This window comes from Echinops telfairi, unplaced genomic scaffold, assembly GCF_000313985.2.
Source record: "Echinops telfairi isolate 266 unplaced genomic scaffold, ASM31398v2 ScPeMD7_7424;HRSCAF=8462, whole genome shotgun sequence".
NCBI lineage: Eukaryota > Metazoa > Chordata > Mammalia > Afrosoricida > Tenrecidae > Echinops > Echinops telfairi.
The window spans coordinates 93,113,822-93,137,978 of record NW_022111324.1 but is presented as its reverse complement, the minus strand read 5'-3'; the positions used below and the strand labels follow the sequence as shown (position 1 = coordinate 93,137,978).

The 24,157-nt window shown below is 43.4% G+C and overlaps 1 protein-coding gene and 1 non-coding gene across 2 annotated transcripts in view; both read left to right on the top strand.

Moving 5' to 3' along the window:
- The window catches only part of ACTN2 (actinin alpha 2), a 95,141-nt gene that overhangs the window by 59,483 nt on the left and 11,501 nt on the right, over positions 1 to 24,157 (top strand). The window contains exons 8-14 of the mRNA XM_004712184.2: positions 4,235 to 4,320; positions 6,107 to 6,199; positions 7,898 to 8,128; positions 10,723 to 10,870; positions 12,818 to 12,968; positions 16,525 to 16,633; positions 19,190 to 19,330. Of these exons, the coding sequence (XP_004712241.1) occupies positions 4,235 to 4,320; positions 6,107 to 6,199; positions 7,898 to 8,128; positions 10,723 to 10,870; positions 12,818 to 12,968; positions 16,525 to 16,633; positions 19,190 to 19,330 (959 nt within the window). The remainder of the gene's footprint in view (positions 1 to 4,234; positions 4,321 to 6,106; positions 6,200 to 7,897; positions 8,129 to 10,722; positions 10,871 to 12,817; positions 12,969 to 16,524; positions 16,634 to 19,189; positions 19,331 to 24,157) is intronic.
- On the top strand, positions 12,152 to 12,314 carry LOC115872521. The gene has a single exon (XR_004047918.1). It is a non-coding gene; the product is annotated as a U1 spliceosomal RNA (small nuclear RNA).

Sequence of the window (24,157 nt, the reverse complement as noted above, 5' to 3'; positions counted from 1 at the left end):
CCCTCTAAAGCCTAATGACACGGCTTCACCTTAGGGAGTTGCAAAGTATTTGGTTAACTTCATTTTGTCCTTCGACTGAGCAAAGTTTAAGAACAAGAGAGAAAAGCACGACGCCCAAAGATGATGGTGCCAAGATAGAAGGAGAAAGGCTATGTGTTCCCTCGGGCTGTTTTCTCACTGTCTGCTGGCGGTTTCAGCAACTAAGGACAAGGGTGGCCAAAGTCCTAGTCCCAGTAGGAAAAAATGTACAGGAGTATGCAAAGGGCCTTCTCCTGAGAAAGGGGTCGCGACCCATAGGTTGAGAACCACAGCTTTAGAGGGAGGCCAATTAGACAACAGTCATTGTGTTTAAGACATTCTCTTCCCGTCTCTGAACCTCTTATGTTCATCTTTGAAAAATCCCTTTCTGCTTCTGCTGAACTTACAGCAGTTCTTCTGACAACAATTTTAGATTTTTGAACACTTTCAGGAATTGCATAATTCACTCACAATATCTCGTGGATGTGTGGGGTGTAACACAAAGCTGTAATGAACGGCAGCATGTCACTCTCTGGTTGTTTAGCACTTTTTCTCTTTGCGTTATATGTTTAGTTGCTGAAGAAACAAATGCAAGGAAATGAAAAGGTAGTCGTTTTTCATCAAAAGTATAATGAGTTTTGTTAAATGAATAAGTAAATATTGCAAGCATAGTTCCTATAAGTTTTCATACCTATGGGCAGAATGACCTTTACTACAGGTGCCATTGTGCAGATGAACACTAAAAAAAAGAGTAAGGAATGTAAATTTGTGATTTCCACATTTCCACATAACCAGTCGCCCACTTCAGAGAGAGCCTGACTACTAGGGCCATTTTCACAACATGAACTCAATCAAAATGTAGGTATAAGTTCTGCTGAACCGGCGCAAACTGGCTAAATCCCACCACTGGCTATGACTGCCAACAAATCCCCCCATAGGTAACTGGATAAATGGCGCAGGAACCTTATCTGACCTTCTTTGGTTACCTAAGTGAGACGGAGAATTCACCCCTCAGCAGCCTGAGGTTTGTGCTATAAGGCAGAGGTCAGCCATGCCTCTACACCCATCTCGCTTTCCTTATTCTGACACCCACCCTCCCTCACACAACACTCTCCTTTTCTGCTGGGAGTGATCATTTGTTGCAAAGACCACCCAGAACTCAGTCAATCTTTAGGATTCAGGGGGCTTGTTGGGGACGTTAGTCGGTATCCCCAAGCCTAGATTGGGACACAGTAGGATGGAGTCCTTGGTCTGCAGGAGCACCTCTCCTCGACTTACAGCCAAATCTCTCTGTAATCGTCAGCTTCTCAGACATGCTGTCCTGTGGACCCTCCCTCTGTGGGGTAGGGTCCAGCCCGCTGCTCTGCTCACTGTCTAACCGTCTCAGGACTGCTTCTCTGTTTGATCCCTGCCGCAGCCTCCGTTCTTGGCCTGGCTCCTTGGCTTGGTCCCATTTGGGCCCCTCTAAAGCTGCTGAAGCCTCTGGGTTTGACCTCTCCTTCTTGGAATGTATGTCATGGGAGCTCTCCTGATGACCCTGGGATTTCTCTGTGTTTCTGAGATGGCTCCTCTGCACCCCACGAATGGCTTTGAGGTGTGCCTTTTGCCATTCAAGGGACCATATCCCCAAGGAAGCAAAGCTAGTGACTTCATTCGCACTTGACCCCAACTTAATCTTGTGCATTAGCATAGCAGAGAACTCCCTCCAAAAGCCCAGGATCGCAGCCATGGGCCTGGAGGCTAGAATTGATAACACATCACAGGAGGAATTGTGGCTAGAAGAGCCATATTAATTGACTACACTTCAGTTACCTTTTGTGTCTCCTAGACACATTCAGATTTATAATCACCACATAATTATATTAAAAGACTATTATTTCAAGTCCATGTCCAAGCGTCCTCCTCTCCTAGCCAAAACTGTTTGGCCTTCCTACCTACTGCTAGTGAATGCATTTTCTCTATTTGTGTTGATCTCTAAATTCAAATGGAGATTTTTCTGTTGGCTAACTGATCTAGTCATCCATGAACTATGATCTGTAATAATAATGGGTGGAAGTCTTCCTCATCTTTATCCTCTACTATCTTTCTTAAGTGACACACAATTGTTTCCCTGTTTTCCTCTGCAAACTTGTTCTGAGGTGAGCGCTTTCGATTGGTGGGTGCAGTGTTCCATGTGGACTTGGTGGCCTTGGGCCCTTGGTGTGTATAGAACTAGAAAGAAATCCCTGGAATGTGGAGTTGTGTATTTCAGATGCAGAATTATGTTGAATTCTAGAGATTCAATAGCAGAGTTCTTGCCACCCATGCTGGAGACCCAACCATCATCCATCTCTTCCTGGAGGCTTGCCTATGGGTAAGGTGCTAACAGGCTTCAGCAGAGCTTCTAGACCAAGAATCTACTTCCAGCCATCTACTTCCCAAAATCAGCCAACGAGACCCTTATTGCTCACAATGGAGCATTATCCAATCCACAGCAAACACTAGCAGCTAGCAACACAGCCACAACTCTCCCCAGGGTTGGGCTTCTCTTCCTAGTTCCTGGCTTGGCTAGCCGTGGACAATCCTCTTTGGAAATTCCTTGATATTACCTGGTCATTCTCTAAAACATAGGAAGCAATGCTCTGCAAGTGTAACTTCTTTGCTTGGAGAAAAAATTAACATTGGTGTGTATGTGCATTGTGGGAGAGGCCTTACATTCATGTCTCTGCCCCTGTGTTAATACTTAGCAGAAACCTGATGTTATTAGAACATCTCAGCCGTTAACCTTTTTTTCTCCACACAGATTTAGTATACACTGCCCGACCTGATGAAAGAGCTCTAATGACCTATGTTTCCTGTTACTATCATGCTTTTGCTGGGGCACAGAAGGTGAGGACGTAAAAGATGGGTCACCTCACACTTCACCTTCTGTGTCTTAATTTTTTTAATTGTTCCCCCCCCCCCCCACTTTTTTCTCTTTTACGAATGAGGAAACTTGTCTGGTCCACAGGAAGTAGTTGTTTGTCCTTTTCAGTATAGTTTCCTTGGCAACTTACCTTCAGTGTGTGAAGTGTAAGCTGCTGGTGTTTGTTTCCAGAAGATTCCATGCTGTCACACAACCTTCCCTCCATTCTAATACTGTGCCCTCTAAAGCCTAATGACACGGCTTCACCTTAGGGAGTTGCAAAGTATTTGGTTAACTTCATTTTGTCCTTCGACTGAGCAAAGTTTAAGAACAAGAGAGAAAAGCACGACGCCCAAAGATGATGGTGCCAAGATAGAAGGAGAAAGGCTATGTGTTCCCTCGGGCTGTTTTCTCACTGTCTGCTGGCGGTTTCAGCAACTAAGGACAAGGGTGGCCAAAGTCCTAGTCCCAGTAGGAAAAAATGTACAGGAGTATGCAAAGGGCCTTCTCCTGAGATGTTTCATTTCGGTCGGTGAGTTCTATAAGTGACCTGGTAAGTATATGCAGAGGTTCCTGAGGGGCGCAAATGATGTCCACATCTGGCTGCTATGCAGACAGGTGGCGGTTTGAGACCATCCAGAGGAGCCTTGAAAGACAGCCTAGTGACCTGCTGCTGCGAAAAGCAGTTCTTGAAACCCCCGTGAAGTACGGTTCTACTCTCTGTCCACAGCAAGAAGACCTGCTGCCGCTGAGTCAGTGCTGACCCATAGCAACCCAAGAATGACTTCTGAGGCTACACACAGTCAGAGACACGCCTTCTCCCGGGACTTCCGCCTTCACACAAGGCAGTGTAGTTTGCAGAGCAGAAAGCTAACAGATTATAGGAATGAGAGTGGGCACACGGCAGGAGAGATGGGACACAAGAGCCCTGTTGGTATTCCCAGCATTTTTATAAAGAGGCAGATTACCTGGTATAGCCAAAGACCAAAGGATGCAGGCTTACCAGTAACTAGGAGGCAGTAAGAGGCTCCCATAGGGAGCATTTGGGTGGCCATATGAATGTACTTTTGAAAGCCCACTAAGGAATGGGAGAGAAAGCAAACCGTTGCCAGCCTCATCATGAAAAGCAAAACAAGGACATACTCGCTGAGATCATCCTGCTGATGAATCGTTTTAGTATTGTACAGTCCTCCCGAGTCTCAGATTCTGGGCTCAGGAAACACAGAAAATTGCTCGGTAGAGGCCAATTTGTTCTTCCTCTTGTTCACCCTGGTTTCTACTCTTCATCTGTGTATGTGTCTGTTTCCTGTGTTATTTTTTCCCTCCCTTCAGACATTGTGAACACTCCCAAACCTGATGAAAGAGCTATCATGACATACGTCTCCTGCTTCTACCATGCTTTTGCGGGAGCGGAGCAGGTATTATTCAATCCTTGTCCACCTGGGTGGTCGTGCTGCTCTTCAGCATCGGTTTTAACTGTGTGTGTGTGTGTGTGTACCTGGGTGTGTGTTTGTGCGCTTCACATCTTTCCTTGGACTCTACATGTTGTATAATTTTCTAATATGGCAAATTCAAAACTGGATAGCGCCTTAACAGCTTAAGTTCAGAGATAATTCCTGAAATACTCTTATCCATCTTTATTTCTAAGATATTTCTCTTATTTCCTTATTAAATTGTGGAAAGCGCTGTGCGATAGAAAAAGAAAAAAAAATACCATTGAAATTGAGTGGCATTCATTGAACAGTGAAGGAGAAATGATTGCCTTCCTAATGCCCTCATGGGAGAAAGATGAGGATTTCCACTCATGTAAAGGGTTACTGCTTTGGAACTTTGCGGGGGGGGCAATTCTACCCTGTCCTATATTGTCGCTATAAGTCAGAATTGACTCCATCGCATGAGTTTGTGTTTGGAGAATACGCCTTATTCTCCTCTGTCTAGAAATGACCTTCACTGTCCAGTGATATGTTCTAACATCTTACAGACTAACTGAAGGAGTAAAAGTGTTACCAGTTATTAGAAGATTTAATCTCTCTCTCTCTCTCTCTCACACACACACACACACACACACACACACACACACACACACACACCCCACTCCTGGAGATATAAGAGTCAGACGGGCATTGTGGGGAAATGTCTTTCCAATGTTTGCATATCTGCCTGTTACTCATCCTTGCTCTTTCAAGCATCTCTACTTAGAGAGTGCGGAGAGACTGAGTGCATAAAGTGTGTATTTGGGCAAAGCATTTCCATGATCTCTGTAAGACCACCGTCTGGAAATGATGACACCTAGAATCAGTCCCATATTAGGACTTTGGAACTGCAGCTCTGCCTGAGGCAGTGGCCTGGCAGCTGGGACAGATGATTGGGGCCCAAGTTCCAGTCCTGGCCCAAATCTCCTTTCCACAAAACCAAGGTAGAGAATTGCTTATCATATCAGTGGCTCCCTAGATAGATTAAATAAAGCCTGAAGCTAGTCAGGGAATGAGAATGTCAAAACAGAAAACTAACCAGGTGCCATGGACTTGACGCCAATTCACCGGGGCTCCAAGTAGCACTTGGCATGAAGAAAAGGGTTGGTGGTTTGAATTACCCAGCGGTGCCCCAGAAGAAAGGCCTGGAAAGAGCTGCTTCTGAAAGGTCACAGCCATGGAAGCCCCGTGGCACACTTCTCCTCTGCTCACGTGGGCTCGCCATAAGCGAAAGGACACCACCTAAGTATCCTTTGGAGAAGATGATAGCTCCCATACAGTGACATATATATTCATGGCCCAATACTTTTTGTTCCAAATTCCATCTGCTAATCGAATTCCATCACTCTCCACCTCACAGTCATAAGATCAGCGGCATGGTCAGGAGTCATGCAAGAACCAAAGAGTTGGGCTTCTTGGACGCATCTCTTTGTTACTAACTTGCTTGGTGTTTGACAGCGCCTGTGCTTTAGACTAATGGTATCTCCCCATTGTTCCCCTACAGTCTATTCAGCCTGCCGTGTAAGTCTGTGTGAAAGCTGTTGAAAAGGTGTGAAATGATTCATAGTACCCAATAACCATCCCCTCGTTCCGATTGTACCCTAACCCAGAATCTGACAGCACGCCATCTGCCTCATCCCCACGCCTCCCCGCTGCCTGCCCCGCCATGTTCAGTTCGGTGTCTGCATACCCTGTCCACAGAGCTGTCCTGTTTACCTATTGTGTTTTACAGGCCGAGACAGCAGCTAACAGGATATGTAAGGTTCTTGCTGTGAATCAAGAGAATGAGAGGCTGATGGAAGAATATGAGAGGCTAGCAAGTGAGGTAAAGGAAACGGGGGACCTGCAGGAGTGTCCACACTCACCCGGAGTGTGAGCACCAGACGGTGAACGCAGACTTTCAGTGTCTTTTTATTTTTGAATTTTTCATCCCAGATAGGAAAAATATATCTATAGGGAAATGCACTTGACTTCAGGGGCTGTTCCTTCTAGAGTAAGACTGTTGTTGGCACAGATGTCATCCTGGTGGGTCCTCCTGACAAACCCAATGCTTAATGAGGATCGGCATGTTTTCAAATCGTAGGCTGTGAGTCCATTCTCAATATGCGCTTGCAAGGTTGGACACCCCCACGTTCCCACGCAGCTCTTGAGAATCTTGCATTCCTCCTGTTTTTCTTGCTTCATTGGCTTCTGACCTCACATAAGATAGTCCTCATATCCAGAATCTTTGTCCATACGGGGACCCCGGGCAAAGGTGCTTGTCTGGCCTGTGTGCAGACGTGGCTCAGCCATGTGTGTATCGAAGTCTCTGGAGGGAGCTCGGGCAAAGACAAAGCCCTCAGCCCAAGATATTTAAGCTTGTTTCTCTGGTGCCTTTTCAGCAGGATTCTTGGTTAGAACAGCACTTTTTGCATTGTCCTTCTGCGAGCATAAATAGCCGCTCAACAAGTCTTCGTGCTTTCTCTCCATATTCATGCAAGCCAGGGATGAGTGAGGTACACAAGCACACTTTCTAAGTTGAATTTGAGCATGACACATATTCCATCCAACTTAAGCTAGCTCCTCCTGGGAAAACTGTCAGCCACTTGGAATAAATCTTCTCAGAGAGCAATGTATGAGGCCAGTTGACTTAGATTGAGTTTGTATTTTCATGCTACTGCTATGGAGAAATTCAGTTTAGCTGCATTGTTTTAAGACCAGCAGTAAACTTAGAGCCTGACAAGGACAAAAGGGTTGACAGTCTTCAATAATTACATCCTTCCTTGTCTTGTTTGATCCTTTAGAGATTCTTCTTGAGCCTTTAGATTGCAGATGTACCAATATTTTCTTTATTTTTAAATTTTAATTCTTATTCTAATCTATTGCAAGTTTCAAGTGACCAGTGGGCAAATGTATAAATGAAAAATGTAAAGAACAATCAGCTGGTAGTAATTTAAAAGATGGGGTGTGTGCTTCATCCTGAGAAATTCACTACCATGCTCATGAACTCAGGTGGATTTCCTTAAAAGCTAGATGCTAAAATATACTTTGGCACTGAATTATTCCCAGGTTTGCAATACATTTTTTAATAACTAAATAAATAAATTCAATTTGAGCTTACGTAAAATACAAATTCATTTAAAATTAAACCAACTATCTGCCAATGTCATTATACTACATTTCCTCCACGTTAGGTTTTTGTTTGCTTGGTTTTCATTCGAGAGCTCCATCCAGCATTTGTCTGCTAATGTCTGGTCCCTGAGTTTTTTGTGTCACACTTTCGTAAGCCACCACTTGTTCTGACTTTCAGTTTTCCGCCTGTGTCTAGTTTCATGGAGGTACTGCTAGTGTCCACGAATGGGAGTGGTGATGTGAGCGCTGAGGGTCCGGACGTGCCACAGCGCCTTGCTTGTAGTAAGGGGTCACCTGTGTATGTTTAGGAGCATTAGGGGACTAGATCCCAAATCGTTAGTTGCCCCTAATTTTCAACTGGGACAGTTTGTTGGCTGGGGGCTTCAACGGGCCTGTTGTGTTTTGGGAACAGCTTTTGGAATGGATTCGTCGCACAATCCCCTGGCTAGAGAATCGAACCCCGGAGAAGACCATGCAAGCCATGCAGAAGAAGCTGGAGGACTTTCGGGACTACCGTCGGAAGCACAAGCCACCGAAGGTGCAGGAGAAGTGCCAGCTGGAGATCAACTTCAACACCCTGCAGACGAAGCTGCGCATCAGCAACAGACCCGCCTTCATGCCCTCCGAGGGCAAGATGGTGTCGGTGAGTGCAAGGCCTCCTTTCAGAAGGCCATCTCTTTCCTAAAGGCTTCTGATAGATGGTGATCGAGGTGCTGATTTCTTGAATCCTTGCAGTTTCATAAATAGAATGTTATCTCAGTTACCACTTCCTGAGGATGTTTTTCCCCTCCTACACCAGTTAAATTTGTTGTTGTTCCATTGAGTCAACGTTGACTGGTAGGTATCAGTAGAACCATGTCCTCGGCTTCTCCTGGGCTGGTTTGTCAGAAGCAGGTCTCCAGGTCTTGCATTTGAAGTGCCACTAGGTGAGCGCAAACCTCCGACTTGTTCATGAGGAGTTGAACCATGGACACCAGCCAGGAACCCTTTTAGTTAGCATCCCTGACTTCCTTCTTCTCTACGGAATCATTCTCAAAGCCTAACACGTGCTCAAAAGCGCCCAGCAAAAATTAAAACCCGTGACTTCACGTCCCTGTATTGATAGTTCCATCTACTCCCCTTGACTATAAAACATCCTGGCAAAGTGCTTTAGACTACCACTTCCTTCTTCTTTTCCTTTTTTTACTACCGCTTTCTAGCCCTTATGCATCACACTACCTTACACAACCACTTCTAGTCCTTGTGCATTACCTGATGTGTCAGCCTGCAGCAAGGTGATTTCTTTCCTTTCTGTGTTGACACTCCAATAGCTTTTGAATCAGCCGGCCAGTGTGTCCTTCCTGGACTTCTTTCTGCTCTAGACAGTGCTCGTTTCCTTTACTTCCCCCACAAGTCCTTCTTGTTTGGTTGGTTTTTAAATGAGGGCGGTGCCCTCTCTACAGTCTGTACATATTGGTGGCCTGGTCCTGAGGCCTCTTCTCTCTTGACATCTTCCAAGTTATCTCATTTAGCTTTCAGTACCTCTTATGATACTGATGCCACCCAAAGTTCGCCTCTCTGACTCGCGCTGATACTTTGAGTTCCAGGTTTCTTAAATCTCCTTGAGTGTCTCAAAACCACGTTACACCTAAAATAGCTAAAGCAGTCTTCCCACAGTTCTCTCTGTCTTGGTGGCACCCCCATCTTTAATTTAATTGCTGCAGGTCACACCCAGGTATGATACTTAGCCCTCCTCTGCCTCCCCCTTTCTGATCTTTAGCTCCATCAAGTCCTGCTGCCTCTGCAGTGTAAACCTGTCTCCCTATAATCTCCGCTACCAACACCCTATTCGAAGCCACCATCTCCCTCCCTTTGAACCCAGCCAAGAGCTGCCAAGTCAGCTTCAACTCCTGAGAGAGCACATGTGTGCTAAAGTAGAACGAGGTTCTTTAGGCTTTTCAATGATTGATTTGGGGGAAGGAAACCACTAGGCCTTTCTTTCGAGACTCCTCTGGGTGGGTGAACTGTTCCCAGCTCCCAGAGACTCCTTATCTCTCTCTGGACCCGGCAATAACCTTCCAACTAGCTCTTTTTGTCCCTTCTCTTTGCTCTTCAAAATTCATTGTCTACTTAGTAGCCAAAAGGATCTTTTAAAAATGAGGATCAGGTATGTCTTCTTTCATTTCAGAATCTCCAATGGCTTCCCAAAATATTTAGAAAATTCAAATTCATCATTATTTATTATCACCTAAAATCATCCCTGTCTCGCCTGACCTCCCCTCTTCTCTACCTCAGCTGCAGCCACTCGCTCCCTCCCTCACAGCCATACAACCTTTCCCACTCACCGTGCTCATCCCCCTCAAGCTTTCAGCTCATCCCCTCGGCTTCAGCTCTTGGGCCCCCATTCTTCAGATGAGTTGCCTCTTCTGCAATAAGGCCTCAACTCAAATCCAGTCCTCGCAGGGGTCTTCTCTACCTAAAACAACCGTGGCCCTGTTTGATTTTTCCTTCATAGCTGAAAGTAACTCGCTTGGTTAATTACTTGTACAGTGTCTTTCTCCCCATGACCACAAATTAGTAGAAAGAGGACTTTGTGTCCTTTAACAAAATAATGCCAGGTCCTACTCCATCCCCATGATCAATTGAGAACCCTTAATCAACTGATGTCAGACCTTTCTTCCTACTGTGTCATGGTCTAAGCTTCACTGAAATCTGTGTGGCATCACAGCAACATATAAGCCTCCCCTGACAGATGGGGTAGTGACTGTGCGTGAGCTGCATTGACTGGGAATCAAACCCACGTCTTGTATGAAAAGCAAGAATTTTACCACGGAAGCACTGCTTTCTGGGTGCTACTTATTCTCATGAAGTTTCTCCCACATACTTGGCACAGTCTAGATGCCCACTAAATAGTTGTGGGTGGCTGAGTGGATGGGTGGGTCATTGATCCTTATCACCAAGTAAGAGTTGTTTTGAACTAATTCGACGTTGAAACTTCAACTCTTCTAGCCATGAATGTTAAATCCTGTACTCTGAAGAAGCGCCACGTATTTAGTAGCTGATACACTAGTGCAATCCCCAAATGATAACACATTTGGAGGTCCAAAAATGTCATGGTTGCTTCGGGGTGGGAGGGAGGAAGTAGAGGGGAGAAACGGCGGGGAAGACAGTGTCAAACACCTGGTGTTGGATGTTAATGAGGGAAACTGTAAGCCAGGCATGACGAGCACGCCTCATCTCCGTCTTCGCGCTCCCCAGGACATTGCCGGGGCATGGCAGAGGCTGGAGCAGGCAGAGAAGGGCTATGAGGAATGGCTGCTCAACGAGATCCGGAGGCTGGAGCGCCTGGAACACCTGGCTGAGAAGTTTAGGCAGAAAGCTTCCACCCATGAGACTTGGGCATATGGTAAGTACAGTCAACTCAGAGTCGCGCTGGGAAAAATGAGAATTACACTTGAGCAGAAAGTCAAGGCCAGTTATGTCTGCTCTCCCTAATTTCTATCACCCTGCAGGCAGGTACCCTTACCTTTTCTGGTTTGCTGCCTCATTACTAAATTTCTCTAATCAAAGGTGGACCAAGCATCTTATTTTCTAGTTGAGTAGATAGTATGATGGAGCTTTAAAAGGTTCTTGGGGGGGGGGGGGGTCCATGATCTTTCCACAAACTTTTTGAAGCTTCCCTGAATATTTCTTAACATAATGGTGCTCAAGAAGTGTTCTGCCCATGCGCATCTCTATAAGATCTGGCCTCCGGTCTTTCTCTACTTCTCCCTACTGATTCAGTAAATGTCTGCTTACTCCTTAAGTAGGAGTCATATGGCCCTGTCAGTAAAACATTTCTAAAATTCCACAAAGCAATATAATTTCCCATGTAGAAAAATCTACTTATAAAGGAAGACTGTAAACTATCCTTTTCTGTGAGCTAGCTTCCTGTTTTTATTTAGATTCCCCTTTCTCTCCAACCATGTTTACAGAGCCATGCTAATATGTTCATAATATTCTTTTGTATTGTGTTAGTCTGGGTAGACTAGAGAAACAAATTCATAGACACTCCTATATTGAGAAAACATCCCAGCCCAGTCATGATCAAGTCCATAAGTCCCATATTAGCCCATATGTCCAATGCTAATCTATAAATTCCTCTTCAGACTCACAAAACACATACAATGACACTAAGTGCAGGAAGATCACAGGTCATTGGGTGGGATGTCTTGTGGATCCAATGGCATTGTAAGCATCTCAGCATTGACAGAGGTCTCCACATGGCTCCTCCAGCTCAGGGCACTAGCATTGCTCCATGTGTCTTGTCACCTGCAATGCCTCCCAGGGAGTGAGCGTGTGTTCTGCTCCCAGTGACCTATTTATCTCCTTAACACCTCCTGATGAGGTCATCAAGCTGCAACCTGATTGACACACTAAACTCCACCCCTTTACACTTAATACTCAAATTGACAGCAGCACATGTATGTTCTGGATTAAATAGAGAAGAGCTCTAGTGGCACAGTGGGTTATGCATTGGGCTGCTAACTGCAAGCCTCAATTAAATTATTAAAGGTCACCATCCAAAGATTAAATTTAGGTCAAGTTATGGGGCCCACAGCAGTTGCTGGATTGAAGAAAGGAAATTTTCTATTATTATCAGGGGGGGACATGCAGGATGCATTTAACCACAGAAAGTATCTATCTCATACTTACCTGGCAGGGGAGATACCATGATCATGAAGGTGGTTTTCCCAGGGCGAGGCTCACCCATTGCACTCCGGGTGTGCTGACCCCTGCGATTTCCCCAATGTGGGAGACTTGACTGCATAATTTGTGGTAGTGGGGGACTGCGTTCCCGCTTTCCCCTAGGGGAAAAAAACAACAAACTATCTATTTCTAATAAAAAGAATTATAGCCAGGGTAGAACCAGTAGGGTAAGCAAATAGAGAACCGATGTTCTATAAATCCACCCGAGGTAGCTTTTGTGAGCTAAGAGTTACTAACCTAACTGAGCATCACACTGGAAATCAGAGGCTTCTGGCTTAGAATTATAACTAATCATTCAAGTGTGCATTTTACAAAGTGCTAAGCATGTTTTCTTCCTTGGTTAAACCTGGAGAGCATCGGGTATTTCCTAAGCGTTTGTAGGCAGGAGCTCTCAGGGTGGAAAAGGCGCTGGAGCAGCGTTCATGGGAGTAGTGGCCTGCCTGCCTTCCAGGTGAAAGCCTTGCCTGCCTCTTCCGTCCTGCCGTTCTTCTCTCCCGCTTCTCTGGCTTCTTTGGGATTTTAATGATCACCAAGAGGTCGGCAGAGAGGAAGAAGTTGGGCTGTGAGATCAGAATGTTCATTACCCTTGCTACAACTTTTCTAGGCAAAGAGCAGATCTTGTTGCAGAAGGATTATGAGTCTGCATCCCTGACTGAGGTCCGCGCATTGTTGCGGAAACACGAGGCGTTCGAGAGCGACCTGGCAGCCCACCAGGACCGGGTGGAACAGATCGCCGCCATCGCCCAGGAGCTGAAGTACGTTCTATTTCCAGGCACGCAGCTGCTGACATTTAGCTGAGACCCTCTTTGCCGTGAACCCAATCAGGTCATAGGTGCCGTGTAACGGTGCCACAGAGAGCTTCTCAAGAAGTCTCCTTGGTTTTTATTTATTTTTTATTTAAATAAATGAAAGCCTTCCCTGGGATACAAACAGTTGGCTCGCTCTGATGCTAACCGTACCCCCGCCCCCCAGCCCAGAGACAGACACACTTCAGAAGAAAAATCTAGCGATCTATTTCCAAGAAAGTCGATAAAAACAAACATAGAAAATGAAATCAGAAAAAGAAAAAAAAAGCCCTATGTAGCACGGTTCTACTCTGCCACACCTTGGTCACTGAGCCAGAGTTGACTTGATACCTGCTGTTTTTTTAAAGAAACTGACTCCACCTTTGGTCCTGTGTTTGTGGTGGCACCACATGTCCTCTCACTCAGCAGCTGCTGACCTCCTGACAGCCCCACCCCAGGCTGGGGAGTGCAGCTTCCAGAGGACGAGAATTAAGCTGGGGGGACGAGGGCAGGGAACAGCAGGCTGCCTAACCCAGGCAGAGTGGAGGAAACAATATCACACTATCCATCCACGGAACCAAACCAAACCAAACTCACTGCCCGTTATTATTAAAGAAGGTTTGTATTTTGGAATGTTTTCTCCTTCTCGGAGGTACTAGCACAATGCCACCAGCATACAACATAGCCACCTGGCTGGTTTAACAATCAAGGGAGAGCCTCTCTTGCTGGAGGACCAGTTAAAAGCCAGTTGAGTGGATTCAGACTTGTGGCCACTTCCTGAGTGCTTCTTAGGGTTTTTATGACTTGCTTTTGGGAAGATTCCCAGATCTTTCTCCGGAGGCACCTCTTGGTTTTTTTTTCAGCTTGCAGCCAAATGCATTAACGCTTTACACCACCTAGAGATTCCCTCTTGGAGGTCAAGGTCTCCATGTGATGTTTCTCAAGCTCTCTGTGGAGACCCAGGCCACTGTCTGGTGAACGCAAATGCCATTCTCCGTTTCTTTTCTCATTCTAATCACAAATCTAAAGGCCCCTCTGTGAGAGTGTTGCACCTGGGGGTAACATTCCAAAATAAATCATTGTCTTTTAATATTTTTAAACTCCCCTCTTCCATACTTTTCCAGAGAGAAAATCCTTTAATTAATAGATAAGGCCTCCTTTTTTTTTTTGGCTTTACCCCAGTATACGCTTAATTATGTGTGGTCTTTGCATCTAGTTTGCCTACTGTCTTTGTGGCATTTTTGCTGTCTGATTTGCCATGCGTCTTGTATGTTGACCAAATGGTTGCTCATTAGCAACTACTCACAAAGGAAGCAAGAGGCTAAAAAGAGACTCAAGCAATTTCATCACTCTAACATAGTTCCCACAGCAACTTGAAACTGTTTCAAGTGGTGTTCATAAAATTGTATGAGTAATACTTTGATGTTACTCGTATTCCCAGTGCCCATTTCTTCACATAATAAAGCAATAACCATACACATCATTCTGCACTAATTAACATCCCTTTTTTACTTGTCCTAAAATGATCAATCAAAGTTTCTGTGCAGTTTTCAAAGTGCACAGGAACTTAGTTCTGCACAGCTCGCATCTCCTTGACAGCGGCTACGTGCAGGGCTTGTAACGTACATATAGAAGATGGACATGCGCGTCTTCTAAAGATGACCCGCGAGGGGTCAGCACTGGTGCCTGCAATGTGGGTCAGTAGAAGCATTCCCATATTTTTGTTTTATCTTCAGAAGTCTTCTTTCCCTTTAATATTTGCATTTTGAGGATCAAATTTTATATCTCAGTCCAGTGAAGAGTGTGTGTATGTAGAAGGATGCTGTTTCCTTTTAAGATTAATTAAGTGGCAAGGGCTTCTTACCTACTTACAGGCTATATGTGTAATAGAAATAATAAACTCCTATAAGGACAAGTTTAATACTATCCAAGGAAGGAGGGGAGATGTGAACCATCATTGCCTTAACTTAAGGTTGAAAGAAGAAATAAATTAATTTAAGCTTCAGGGAAATGGCTTTGGTAGGCTAGGAGGAAATTTCCTGAAAGTTGTCTTATCCTGTGCTGTTTTTGAAGAAGTCTTCTGAATATGTCTTTGCGCTTTCACGAGTCTTGCTTTTGATATGAACTAAACAGATGATGACATTTTTACAGAATTTAAGCTTTATCCCTAAAAATACTTAAATGTTAACCTCAAAAGTGCATCTCACAGTGACCCCATGTAGGATGTATAGACTTTAAGGCAATGGTGATTCAGTGGTAAAATTCTCACCATCCATGTGAGAGACCCAGGTTTGATTCCTGGGTAATGCGTGCACCTCATGCACAGCCACGGCCGTCTGTCAGTGGAGAGTGGTAGGTTGCTATGATGCTGAACAGGTTTCAGGGGACCTTCCAGACCAAGACAGATTTGGAAGAAGGACCAGGTGCGTTACTTGGAACAACAGGATGTACAGACAAGTCTGGTGATGAGAAACAACAGTGAAGCATCACTTTGTCACGTTGTCGTTCTCATTCATGGCATAATACTACAGTCAACATCTTGGCCTTCAAGTTTGGAGGCTTTGTGCTGACTGTGTTGTATAAACCCTCCAGAGCCGGGTGGAGGCATCACCTCTTCAGAGAGGCATGCTCCCGTCCAGTGGTGAAGCAAGTGCCCTTTGCTCAGTGCCGTGAAAGCAGCTCCCTCCTGCCCCTCTGGATTTATCTTGATGTTCCTGTCACTGTGATTACAGTACAACCCAGAGAACTATCAGCCAGAGCAGAGTCTGGCTGCTTTATGGGTGCATAGTCACTGAAAAATATCCTCTAATTAGTTCTTACAATATGGCCCTGCTTGATACTGGCCCTCGTGAAGGAAATCTGGAAGATATGGGTGTGCTAGCAGAGTGTGGTGAAGAAATTAGATGGTGCCCGGCTATCGGAGTATAGCATCTGGGGTCTTAAAGGCTTTTTGTCAAAAAAGCAGCCATCCAAATGAGATGTCAACTAAGCCCACATGGAAGAAGCATACCAACAGACATGATCCAAGGATTGTAAATTATATAATCCAAATCAGCAGAGGTGTGTGTGTGTGTGTGTAGGGCGCTAAGGAGGATCTGATATCAAGGAGTACAAGAAGGAAGAAAATGTTTTGAAACTGATTCTGGTAGCAACTGTACAACACTGCTTGACATGATTGAATTACAGGTGGTATGATATCTGGATTAGGTCTTTATAAAATGTTTTAAAGAAAATAATGATAATAATTTTCTCCGAGGGCCTGGGTGATGAAACCAAGAGAGAAAGAAAATTGTTAGCCTGGGATAGAAAGAAGGCAGTTTCCCCCTGCTTGGAAATCTGTGGCTAGCAAAAGTGTCATTGATTCTCCTTAGAATTATCAGTTAGCCAAGTGGTGCCGTGGTAATGATTAACAAAACCCTGACCCGCCATGTCAGCTCTCTCTGTAGCTCCTCCTGTTTCTTGAGCCGGAATCCATTATTTTCTCATATAATTTTGGAAAGCTAATCTTCATTTTAACTTTTAATAGTGAACTGGACTATCACGATGCTGTGAATGTCAATGATCGGTGCCAGAAGATTTGTGACCAGTGGGACAGACTGGGGACGCTTACTCAGAAGAGAAGAGAGGCCCTGGAGGTGAAGTCTTTCAGCTGCCTGTTCAGAGGAAATCTTTCGATAGAGGATCTTTAATTAAATTGTGTGGCTAAACAGATTGTCCAGGAAAAAGAGACTAGAGAAAATATGAACCCATTATTCCTCTGTCTTCACTAGACAGGTGGCTTTGGGAAAAGGGAGCTACTTCCCTACCTGTACACTGTTGACTAGAAAACAGCGAAGATACTCTGAATCTTCTCTTATCAACACTCGTCTCCCTGGAGTTGATCTCAGTTCGCAGGGACCCATGTTCATTAGAGTAGCAGTGTGCTCCATAGGGTTTTCTTCCCGCTCCCCTCCCCCGCCCTTTTTTGTTTGTTTGTCTGTTTTTAAATGATTTTTTTTTCTTTATTTTTTTTCTTTAAATGATTTTTGTTTATTGTCTTTTTATTCTTAGGAAACTATATCCACCAAAACACTAGCTGATGCAAGCATTTCTATGTGTGTAATTCATTGGCAATGATTGCATTTTTCATATTGTACACCCATGATCATCCTTCTCCGCAGGTTTTCAGTGGCTGACTTTTCAAAAGCAGATTGCCTGATCTTTCTCTCTAGAAGCCTCAGGGTGGACTTGACCCATCTCCAACCTTTCGGTTAGCAGTCAAGCCTGTTAACTGGTTACACCACTTAGGGATTCCAACTTTCATGTTATCCTCTCATGTATAAAGTACCACTTTAGTTGAGAGAAAATCTCTATATGCTGTATGAGGTATTGCTCAATATTGTAGCAATTTCAAAAGGTATTGCTACAAAAATGATAGGAGTGGAGGGAGACCCAAAGCCCATCTGTAGGACATCCCCTTACAGGAGGGTCAGAAGGAAGAAATGAGTCAGTCAGGGTGTAGTATATCACTGATGAAACATACAACTTTCCTCTAGTTTTTTAATGCTTCCTCCCCGCCCCCCCACCATCATGACCCCAATTCTACCTTAAAAATCTGGCTAGATCAGAGCATGTACATGGGTACAGATAAGAGCTGTAAAACAGGGAATCCAGGGCAGATAAACCCCTCAGGACCAATATTGAGAGTAGCCATACCAGTAGGGAAGGTGGTGGGGAGAAAGGGGGAACCGATCACAATGATCTACCTATAACCACCTCCCAGGGGGATGGACAACAGAAAAGTAGGTGAAGGGAGACATTGGCCAGTGTAAGATATGAAAAAATAATAATAATTTATAAATTATCAAGGGTTCATGAGGGAGAGGGGAAAATGAGAAGCTGATACCAAGGGCTCAAGTAGATAGAAAATGTTTTGAAAATGATGATGACAACAAATGTACAAATATGCTTGACACAGTGGATGGATGGATGGATTGTGATAAGAATTGTACGAGCCCCCAATACAATTATTTTAAAAAGAAAGAAAGATTTATTAGACAAAAATAAAAAGTCGTAAAGCTATTTTTTCTCAATATATCCTCCATCTACGCCTAGATACTTCTGAAGGCAGTGTTTCCTTCTCTCTAACCCTTTCTGCAGTTTACACCTGGTCAGAGCAGCCATCTGGGCACCCTTGAGGAGCTCAAATCATCTTCCTTTTCCAAGTTCTCTGAGTTTGGGGAATAAAAGGTCTGAGGGTGCACAATCGGTGCTGTGGAGGTCAGGTTTCCCAATGTAATTCTCATAGGTCAGCCCTTGCCTTGAAGAGTGAGCAAGAGCATTGTCGTGATGGAAAACCTTCTTCAGCCCAACTTTCCTAACCCTTTTCTCACCAATGCAGTCTTCAGTTCTTAATAATAAGCCCTGTGATTGGCTTGTGTCCTAGGAGAAAAATCTATCAAAAGTACCCCCATTGAAATCCTAAACATAGTCACCATCACCATTTAGCTAAAACTGGCCTAGAAGATCCCCTCAGAAGCCACTGTTTTGACTGGACCTTTTTTATTTTAAAAAAAGATACCCTAAGGAGATATGTGTATTACTGAGATAACTTGTTTGAAGCTATCCACTAATTGCAGAAACATGTCTAAACAGGTTTTGTTTGGAATAAACCCATGCATGTATGAAATGCATGCCTTCATATGATTCTCGGTGTAAAAAATGGAAAAAAAAGAAGCATCTAATAGAATGCTCCAGGTCCCTGGGTAGGACAGATGGTTTGCTCTCGACAAGTAACCTCCTGGTTGGCCATTTGAACTGACCCTGTAATGCCGTAGAAGAAAGGCCCAGCAATCTGCTTCCATAAAAACTCACAGCCAAGAAAACCTATGGAGTTCATGGGGTCATCATTAATTGGAATCAACTCGATGATAACAGCTTTGGGGATCTTACTTTGTTTTAGTAAAGCACTTTAGATATATTTTTAAATAGCACTATGCTGAATGTTATTAAATCCCTTTAATTTGGAAGGCTTTTCAAGCCCTTCCGGGTATCTGCCTACTCATTTGAGCATAATGAATCTTTTGTTGTGTACATATGTCAAATTATGGGGGAATTGTCAGATAATAATTTACTGTTCAAGCATGCTTGTTGAATTTTCAAAGAACGTTTAAATTATTTTATTTGTGGTAACGCTTCCATTTGATCTTCAGAGAACCGAGAAATTGCTGGAAACCATTGATCAGCTCCATCTGGAGTTTTCCAAGCGAGCGGCTCCCTTCAACAATTGGATGGAGGGTGCAATGGAGGACCTGCAAGACATGTTCATTGTCCACAGCATCGAGGAAATCCAGGTAACTGAAGTCCCCCGCCATACTCACATCAAACTGAAAGGAATTTGTTTTATTTGTCTTTTACAAAAAAAAATGTGGCTGGAAAGCCCTCATTAACCTCTGAATCTAAGGTTAAAAATGTGTTTACTATTATTTGCTGCAACCAAATTGCCATCAGTCAAATTATGATGGATACACCCAATCATGTCTACTCTTTAATAAAGAATGATATCACTGAAAATACATAGACACATTCAGTGTGATTCCGGAAAGTTAATGAAACTTCAGGATGCTGAGTAAACTGCCTGTCAAATCTGTGCACACCGCTCTTATTGAGATCTATGGCATCTCACTAGATCATAAAGCATGGAAATCGATAAGTTGATACCTTCTGCCTCCTACTGATCCAAAATCAGTTCTTCTGAAACTTCAAAGTTATAAATGAAACTTATAAATGGGGAGTCTGGAAAACATGGCTACCAGATAGAGCCTCATTAAACTCAGCCAGTCTCAGCCAGAATCTAATAGACAGGAAATTCCTTAACGCAATAAAGGCCATGTATGAAAAACCAATGGCCAATATCACACCTAATGGGGAAAAGCAGTAAACATTCCCATTGAAAATGAGATCCCCAACAAATGCCCCCTTATCACCACTCTTATTCTTATGGTTCCTAACCAGAACCATAAGACAACAACAGGAAATCAAGGGAGTACAATTGGGCAAAGAAGAAGTTAAACTCTCACAATTGGCAGATGATATGATTTTATATAGAATGAACCCCAAGGTCTCCACAATAGGATTGTTGTAAACAATTGAGGAATTCAGTAAAGTATCAGGATACAAGATTAACAAGCAGAAATCAATCATACTCCTATGTATTCATGATGAGAGACCTGAAAAAGACATTAAGAAAAAAATTATAATAGATAGATTATTGACTTGTACAAAATAAATCCTTACATGACTGGGTACTATTTACACAAAAAATAGGAGGTGGTCATCAGGCAAAACATAATAATGAATTCAAGGTGGATCAGAGACACATAAAAGTAAAACCCAGAGCTATCAAAATAATCAACAAGAATATTGGGACAAATCTCAGGGTCCTAGTGCAGGGGGCATACAAGGGCTACCAGATATAAAAAAAGGAAGTACATACAGTGGAAGACAAAATAGATGAATGGAAAAAAAATAGATGAATGGAGCCTATTAAAAAGAAAACTTTGGTGTACATCAAAAGATTTCATCCAAAGAGTAAAACGAGAGTCCACAGATTGGGGAAAGGTATTTGGCAATGACACAACAGACCAGGGACTAATGACTAAAATCTACAAAATACTGCAAGCCCACAACTAGAAAAACAAATATCCCTCTTAAGAGGTGGGCAAAGGACCCGACTAGACAACTCACAATGTATGACCCATTATGGCTAACAAGCACATGATGAAATGCTCTCATTCACTAGCCATTCAGGAAATGCAAAGCGAAACAATGATGAGATGCCATCTAACACCTACAATCATAGTCCAATTAAATAAAAGGGGGGCAACAAATGCTGGAGAAGGTGTGGAGAGATTGGAACTCTTATACACTCTTGGGGGGGGGTGTAAATACATATAACCACTGTGAAAAGCAGTAAAATGGATTTTTTTAAATTCTGGTATGTACACACAATGGAATACTACACATCTCTTAAAAACAGGGATGAAACCATGAAACACTTAGTGACCTGGAGGGATCTGGAAGCCATTATGCTGAGGTAAGTTCGTCAGTCACTAAAGGACAAATGCTGTATAAGTCCACTGCTGTAAGAATGAGCACCAGGAGGGGGGCAGGCTCAGGTTTTCAGGCCACTCAATTCACTGGCCAAGACAGCCAGGCAGCCTGGTAGAGACGCTGACTGGTGCCCATGAACCGCGCGCCATCATCTGTCTGTATGTGTGCATCTTGAAGGCCACTTTGGCAGAGGGGCCCACACATCAGCTGGGAGCAGATATTTGAAAGAGGGCAAAGGGGGGATGAATGCTTAGTGGCTGCCATGCAAGGGTCTCCTTGAATTGGCAGACTTTCCTACCAGAGTGATGAGAGATACCCAGGGCATATATCTTAGAATACTGGGGCATTGAAGCCTGGAACTTCAAGGTACCCAATAGGCTTTAAGGGCATAACAGAGGGATCCACCAATGTGGAAACCCCACTAGGTGAACTAGGCTGTACCTCAAACACACTGGTAACCCAAGGACTTAAGACTGAAACTACGTGGTGTATGAAGGAGCAGAAGAAACTACCAAAAGTATTGAACTGTTGATAGGAGGACTAACATATCCTTACTACTTCAATGCTCTACTTGCTGTATTAAAAGATGTATTACTCTTGCAGAACTGCATCTGACATCGTCAGTGAATATTATTATAAGTTTTGCCTGATGACCACTTCCTATTTTTTGTGTAAATAGTATCCAGCCATGTAAGGATTTATTTTGGACAAGTCAATAATCCATCCATTGAAATTTGTAGCTAGCCTACATGTATTCAATCTCCTTCTCTCAATAGTGTTTTAAAATTAGTACTATAGGCTAATCATCAACACTCTAAACAGAAGGTCCTTATGCTCCAGGGAGATGATCGATAAGATTCTCTACCATAAATTAATAAGGATGTCTCTAAGGTGAACCAGAAGCAGGTAAAAAATGTAGATTCAGGAATTGATTTGGGGCTCACTCTTAATCCTAGCTTCTATCTAAGCACAATTAGTTTTCATGACATGGCGCTGCTCGATACTTGCCCTCATGAAGGAAACACAGAAGATATGGTGCTACAGCAAAGTATGGTGAAGAAATTAGATGGTACCCAGCTACCAGAAAGAGTAGCGTCTGGAGTCTTAAAGGCTTGTTTTCAAACAAGCAGCCATCTAGGTAAGACATCAACTAAATCCACATTGCAGAAGCATACCAACACTTGTGATCCAAGGATGGTAAATTATATAATTCAAATCTGAAGAAGTGAATAGTATCAGAGCTTAAATTGTGAGACTGGTATGCAGAAGGTGATGGATGACAGTGGACACACAAAATACATTTGCAGAATGTACACAGGTAATAAGTCTGCAGTGGTTCCCCCTAAACAATAATTGAGGGATAAGTATAACCTGATTATCAAACAGAATATTGTAGAGACAATAATAGTAGATTAAAATTATAAATCTTACTTGAGTGGTTAAATACTTGTTACTTGATCTTCTTTTGATACACTTGTACTTGATCTGGTTTTTAATATTTTCTGTGTTTCTTCATATTGGAGTTTATCTCTGTTGCATATTGTCATTTTTGGTAGCCTTTGTGACTCTCTATTATGTATAGCTCTATGTTTTTCAGTATATGAAACCCACAATGGGTGACACTTTGGAAACAGTAACTGAAATAAGGGTTCCTGGCGGGTTCAACAGGGGATGTGGGGGAGAAAGGCGAGCTGATTATCAAGGAGCACAAGAGAGAAGAAAATATTTTGAAATACTGTGGTAGTAATTGATATACTTGGCATGATTGACTATGGAATGATATCATGTTTGACTTAGGTCCTAATAAAATGGTTTGAAAGAGGGAAAAACATCATTAATAAATACTTATGGAGAAGAGTAAAAAAAATACAACTTATAAATGGTCACTGTATAGAGGAGCATTGCTCTTTAACAACCGGCAGTTTATCTAAAGATCATTCATTGCACAGTGAATGTGATGTATAATAGAATAGAAGCAGAACAGAATTCATATAGGTGTGCCATCAAAAATAATAAAAATATCAATGAAATATTGAAGGTTGAGCTTTGACCCATAACTCCCTTCAAAGAACCATTCTAGGAGGATCAGCATGTGGGTGCAAGGGGAAGGCAGTGCAATTGTGTTCTGAAAGTGCGTCAGGCGGCGGTTCTTGCACGCACTCGTAAGCACATGTTAACAACCTTTTCTTTCTTTTTGGAAGACGTGAGACTTCCACACGTGCCTTGAGAGCCGCGCTCCGTACACAAAATTGTACCTGTGTTTAGTGAAAGGTCTTTTGGCAACTGATCTGTTGCCAGCTAAAGTGGGCATTAATCTATCACTTGAAGGTGATCTATATGGCAGTAAGGTCTTACTACAGCTGATTTTAAAGGGCCGTTGTTTTACACGTTAGCCCTAAAGTATAGGTTTGATGAATGTGGGTTTGACAGAGCCTTCTAGAAAAGAGTAGGCTTTTGTAGCCTTTTCTGTTTGAAGACCAGGACGAACTTCAGCGCTGTCTCTGGGTATAAAAGCAGCAGCTGTTCCTTTTGCAGGATGACAAATGTGGAACTGGTTGTTAGAAAGAGCAACCAAGTCGAGTTCTACTTGTTGTTGGAGCCCCCACAGCCACCCCTAAGCTGGTGAGTCACTTATGACTCACAGCAACCCTATAGGACAGACTAGAACTGCCTCTTGAGGTCGCCAAGGCTGTGCACCTGTATTTTCCATAGTTTCATTGAGCTATCATTAGCAAAGCATGCAATGCAGTAGTCCAGTCATTGCTAGAACGGTTGTGCGACCATCACCACCATCAACTTTGGAACCGTTTCTTCCTTCTTGAATTCTTTGGTGTTGACTCCCCAGTTTTACCACTCTCCCCTTTCTTCCCTCCAGACAATCAGTAGGCCAGTTATTTTCATCATAAATCCACCCGTCTCGGCTTCCCTGTGCTGAAAAACAAAACAAAGTCAAAAACTCAAACGAGGACCCAGCAACAGTAACCATATAAAACAGAGAAAGCCCCCTTAGCAACAGTAACCATATAAAACAGAGAAAGCCCCCTTAGCAACAGTAACCATATAAAACA